The following is a 6,250-nucleotide window of genomic DNA, read 5'->3' on the forward strand; positions in this document are numbered from 1 at the left end:
ATTAGGATGGGCCCCCAATCCAATGATTGGTGACCTCATAAGAAGGTCATGGGAAGACACAGAGATACATATAGGGCGAATACCTCTTATGACAAAGGCAGGGATTAAAGTGATATAGCTACAAGTCAAAGAAAACCAAGGATTGCTGGCAACCACCAGAAGTTAGAGAAGGGGCTAGGAACAGAATCTCCTCTGAGCCTTTAGAAGGAACCCATTCTGCCAACACCTTTATTTTGATCTTCTGCCTCCTGAACTAGGACAGTGAATTTTCTGTCGTCTTAAGCCATGGGGTTTCTGGTAATTTGTTACAGAAATCCTAGGAAACTGCCCTAGCTCAAATTTAAAACATCTCCTTCTGTGAATACTTACAAGCTGAGCATTTAGTGGAGCTCCACAAATAACTGCCAGCTGATAACTTTCCAAATGAGAGTTAACTAACTCACTGGTACCTAGAGGAGCATTTCCACAGTAATCTAAAAACAAAACATTGTGATGAAGAAAAGCCATTTTCCCCCTTCTTTTTTGTAGAAAACCCACTGTGGATTAATATAAAACGCTTTAGTGCAATTTGAAAAGCTTTGATCATATGAATATTTTTATATGAATTATAGTCAAAGGAGATGACATAAATGAAGGTTGTCAAATTTTATGCTGCAAAGAGATGCTATTCACAAGTAATTTGAAGAATTTTTTATTCTTCGGTCAAAACCCACAGCTGGTGCCCACATTGTGTTTTATTAACTAATCTTGGGAAGATACCAATAAGAAAGAAGTAATCTGCAATACTTAAAACCTGATGAAATGTATTTTCTTGAATGATGAATTTTCATGATTTTATAACATGGAGAAAAAAATATAAAAAATGATAAATGCCACAGGAATAAATTAAAATTGTTATTTTTAATCTGATTTTTGTCAAATAATGAATGTATTTCATTCAGAATGAATTTGTGCAATTTGTATATTCATAGCTAAATATGTCATTGAGCCTGGGAAAAACACTTGGTTGAATAAATTACTTTTATAAAAAAGGCCTACAGCATGGTTAACAGAAGCTTGCTCAAGCTGTCATTTTGATGTTCTGTCGCCCTCTACTGCTCAGAGAGACAAATTACAGTTAGCCCTTTTCTCTACCAAAGTTGATTTCTTTTCTACAGGTTAATTTTTTTTTTTTGGTCCATTTGTTTAATCAACTACTTATGCTCAGAAACAAATAAATAGTATTGGAAATTAGAATACCTAAATTCATCTGTTTATGTCTCTGTGAACTCCTCAATGGTTAGGGACTCTTTGTTTTATCTTCATATCCCTGGCAGCCAATATACTGCTTAGCATGGCATAGTACTCAATAAATGTTGGGTAAAGAAAATGCTGAGGCAATCTGTGCAATTACTCCTGTCTTCATTTATCATTTTTATAAAACTCCTTATTAGAAATATCATTATCATATGTATTTATAAATTTAGTAAAACATTTCTAATATATTATTTCCATAAAAAACTAAAGTTATTTTAACTTTGATATAATTCACCATTTCAAACCCTTTTTTTTAGAAAAATGAAAGCTGATTTTTATTTTATCATCAACAGCCATCCTTTAAACATGAACATGCCTACGTAATATCTACGCACACATCACAGTTTTTAACGTTAGTTAATAAAGGTTAAACACACAACATACATCCTTTAAAAAAAGTCAAAATGCAAACTTAAAACTTTAAACAAAAGTCTTAACTAATTTTAAAAAAAGTTTGTGTTGGGTACCATTTTTACAACACAGTTAATTTAAACATTTTCATTTTGGCTGCACATGAAAAAAGCGGCAGTAGAAAATAAAGTCATTGAAGTTTTTTAAATAGCAGAGTAGGCAGTTTTGCCATGCAGGAGAAGCAATATTAAATATTAGTTTTCAAAAAAAATCCACATTTAAAAATATTTAGTTCAAGTCACAGAATTTTTCTCAGTGGAGAACCCAATGCAATGCATAATTAGCTGCCTTAGATGGCCTGTTTGAAAGGACAACGTCCCCTCAGAGTATAATTTTACTGATTTTGGCACAGAAAAGAAGTCTTAAGAACAAGAACATGATTAAAAAAGAGGGAAGAGGAACCGAGGAAAGAAATAAAAGCAAGAATAAATGAGATAGTAATTGCAATCACTAAAAAACTGCATTCTCAGTCATTCCAGAATACTGTCTTCTGTCTACAGCAGGTGCTTACTCCAGAACAGTTATTGCAGCATGGATTTAATTTGCTTGGAGGTAGTCTCATCATTCAAATGTTTTGTTGTGTACCTGAGAGCATTTAGAAGACCTTCTACACTATTAGGAGGTTGGTCCTTAAGAACTTTGATACAGCCTTTCATATCAATTTTGGAAGTTTTGGCAAATGCTCCCACTGGATGTACATGGTCATAGAGTATTATGACACCCACCATTACCCGCAAGCAGAATGACACTGTCTCTTCATTTGTAAATCTGCTTCTATACTTCAGAGTTTCCAGCATGACTCTACATACACTAGCCATGGTGCTTAAACAGTCTGTGGTATTTTCTATTGGTAAATTTTTATTCTCTGATACAAATTTTGTTGTAGCATCACTTAAGGTTTTCAGCATGGGGGTTGCCTCAGCATAAAACAAAGACATTCGATTTGCCAATTCATTATTTACTTCATTTTCTCCTTCTGCTGGAACATTATTAATCCTCATCCGACTCAATGTTCTTCTATAGTGGCTGAAATCATTCTGTATGGCAGGATTTGTCATCTTGAGTTCATCAAACCGGAGTGTGAAGTGAAGAATTTCTGCAAACTGTTTAGCAAGAGCCTGCTCTCGTTCTAGATGCTGGGTGGGAGAATATGGGGTACTGGTCAAGGCTCCCAGAAGGCCTCTTAATGCTGCTTCTAACCTCTGAGAAAATTCATAAAATTTCTGTAATTTTCCTACAAGTGGAACAACTGCACCCCATGCCTTCTCTTGCAACTTCTCATCTGCTGGATGTTGGATTGCCTCTCGTATTTCATGGCCTGCTCCTCTGTATGACTGCAAGTCCTCCAAGATGTCTTCTGCATCTTTTAATACTACATTCACCTGATTATAAATTTCCTTCTCAGATTCTGTAGGCTGGGCATCTTCAGCCAGTGCTGGTGATTCTGTTGTTGTCCTTCTTTCCTCCCTTGAGCCTCCAGGCTCTCAGCCCCGCTCCTCCGCCCTCCTCGAGCGCGGCGGCGGCTCCTCAACGGCGCTAGGGGGAGCCCCGGGCCCGGAGCGGGGAGCGGCGGCGGGAGCCCCTCCGCACCTGCCCCTGTGGCGGCGCCGCGACGAACTAGGCGGCGGCGGCGGCGGCAGCGGCGGCGGCTCCGAGCGGGGAGGGAACCCTTTGTTTTTTGACTGTAGTTTTTTTTTAAAAAATTTTGTGGTTGTAGATGGACAGAATGCCTTTATTTTGTAAATTTTTATGTGGTGCTGAGGATTGAGCCCAGTGCCTCACACATGTTAGGTAAGCACTTTGCCACTGAGCTACAGCCCCGGCCCTTGACTCTAGTTTAACATGGGTACTTTTGTGGTTATGTTATTCTAATTAGTTAACTGGAAATTTTTGCTGGTTAGAATTAGGATCAACTGTGGGAGGCAGAAAACCTGAAATACTAGTGACTTAAGGTCTGAGTTTATTTCTGTTACACACAAATCTATGTGTACCAGGTCTGACATGAAGTTTCCATCGTCCACAGGATCCTGACTCTTTTGTGTTATAGCTCTACCATGTATCAGCCATGTGTACTAAGTGGCACGAGGAGGTGCAGAGCCTCTGTGAGAGTGCATTAGGATGTCTGTATGCCACATCAGAGTGGAGGTTGGCATAAGGGTATTCTGACAGAAGATGTGATGTAATGGTCCGTTACAACTGTATAAGATTGGTGTGCTCAATGCATTTTATTTTTTATTTAGAGCAGAGTCTCCATAAGTTGCTTTAGGACCTCACTATGCTGAGGCTAGCTTTGAACTTGTGATCCTTCTGCTTCAGCCTCCCAAGCTGCTGGGAGTATAAGCATGTGTCAATTATAGGCATGTGTGCTCAATTCTGAGCTACATGATGCCCAGTAAATTTCAGAAATTGATATCCTATAAATTCATAGCCCCAAACTGGTACTCATAGGGCCCAAATGTCTTGTTTCTTTTGAAACATAGCCTTCTCATTCTTCACAGTAATGATCTTGAACCTCTTATTTCCTCAAACGTCTGATCTTCACATCTTGTCCTTCTGATGCTTTCTGCTTCACATCCTTACATCCTCATTTTCCCCGCAGTTCTTTGTTTTTCATTTAAGAAATGGAAGCTACTGAATGGGCCCTTTCTCCCCAAGGTCATATCTTTTTTCCACTGTCGTATATCCAAACTCCCAATAGAGTTTGCACCTATTTTTTTTTTTTTTTTTTTGTATTGAAGGAGGAGTATCTACAGCCGAAGTCAGCTACAGGTGTGAATTCAGAGAATCAGATTTTCTCAAGGACATGGTTTTGAAAATGAGTAAGAGAAATGGATTATGGAGCAGGGAATAAAGGGATGTGTAAGATACCGATTAAGATGATGGATCATGGAATCTAAGTGGGACTAAAGAGAGAAATGAGGACATGATGAAGTGAGGACTGTGACAATATGGAAACATTAATAAATTGTAGGTCCTGTGAGGTCCTTTTTATTTGACTATTAGGTAATTTGTCTTCTTCTTATTGATTTATAGAATTCCTTGTATGTTCTGAGCATCATCTGTTTTTGGTTGTAAGGTTTGTATTTTCATTCCATCTGGGGTTTTCCCCCCAACCTTTTATGATATATTTTGATATATAGATGTTTTAAACTTTACCAAATTTATATTTTACAATTTTGTGGGGTTTTTTGTGTGTGTGTGGTGTTTGAATTTGGAACTCCTTTTCTATACTGAGATTTTAAAGGTTTAATTTAAATCTAGGAGATTAAAATTCTCCTAGAATTTAAAGTTTCACCTTTTTACATTTAGGTCTTCACCTGAAATGTATTTTTATTTCTAGTCCTTAATGCTCATTAACTGATTTCTGCCCCATCAATTCATCGAAGATGCTTAAAAAAATGCTGATGCATTTTTTTTTTTTTTGCCAAATTCAGGAAACAATTCAGTCCTAGATTTTCATTTTGCTCAGTCTTTGAGTAGCATTTGGCATTTTTGGCACCTCTCTCATACTAAAAACAGTCTCCTCATATGGTTTCATTAATGATACACTTCCTTATTTTTCTCCCACTTCTTTCAAGGCTCTTTCTCCTTTAATAGAAGTACCAATAGCCATGATTTAGGAAGTACTTTTCTATGTGCTAGGCTGTATGTTTGTTCATTTTTTTTTTCAATGCAATCCTCACAACAGACTGCTCCATCAGAAATAGTGTGGATGAGGAGACTAGGGCTCAGAGGATTTATATCACTTTCCCCAGAATTCAAGTCCACACAGATTGAATTTGAGTTTGAATTCTTAAATGCTTTACAATGCTAGTGCTGTTGTCCCAATCTAATATCTACTCTTTGGAGTTGTCATAGCTTGGTCTAGGATCCTATTCTCTTTTACAGCTTTAAAAAATATTTATATATCAAAATGACTTACACATTTATCTTTGCATTCCAGAACTATTTCTTTTTTTTAAGTATTTTTTAGTTGTTGATGGATCTTTATTTTTTTATTTTTTTTTGAGAGTGAGAGAGGGGAGAGAGGAGAGAGAGAGAGAGAGAGAGAGAGAGAGAGAGAGAGAGAGAGAGAATTTTAAATATTTATTTATTTATTTTTTAGTTCTCGGCGGACACAACATCTTTGTTGGTATGTGGTGCTGAGGATCGAACCCCGGCCGCACACATGCCAGGCGAGCGCGCTACGGCTTGAGCCACATCCCCAGCCCAGATGGATCTTTATTTTATTCATTTATATGTGGTGCTGACAATCGAACCCAGTGCCTCACACATGCTAGGCAAGCACTCTGCCTGTGAGCCATGACCCCAGCCCCTCAGCCCCCCAGCCCTTTATTTCTTGAGGTGTGCATGTAATTTTGCCATTTATATGACTCATAGGTACCTCAAACTTAGCATGTCTAAAATTGGACTCTTGATCGTATTATCACCAGTCTCAGAGATTGGCAATTCCATCTATATGGTGTCTCATGCCAGAAACCTGACAATTATTTTTGGTACCATTTTCTCCCTCCATCCAAACCCTCACAAAATTTTTTAATTC

At 37.7% G+C, this 6,250-nt stretch overlaps 1 protein-coding gene across 1 annotated transcript; it reads right to left on the reverse strand.

Annotated features, from left to right (window-relative positions):
- Positions 1-1,558: 1,558 nt before the first annotated feature.
- LOC308657031 (CYFIP-related Rac1 interactor B-like) lies at positions 1,559-2,908 on the reverse strand. The gene has a single exon (XM_081308485.1). It carries the CDS (start codon positions 2,763-2,765, stop codon positions 2,229-2,231), a length of 537 nt encoding a protein of 178 aa, XP_081164611.1. The 5' UTR covers positions 2,766-2,908; the 3' UTR covers positions 1,559-2,228.
- Positions 2,909-6,250: the final 3,342 nt, after the last annotated feature.

The sequence above is a fragment of the Spermophilus citellus genome, assembly GCF_964194105.1.
Source record: "Spermophilus citellus genome assembly, chromosome: 9".
In the NCBI taxonomy this organism is placed as follows: Eukaryota; Metazoa; Chordata; class Mammalia; order Rodentia; family Sciuridae; genus Spermophilus; species Spermophilus citellus.

Excerpts from the sequence above, each read along its gene's own strand:
- LOC308657031 (XM_081308485.1), bottom strand. The coding sequence starts at position 2,765 with ATGACAAATCCTGCCATACAGAATGATTTCAGCCACTATAGAAGAACA.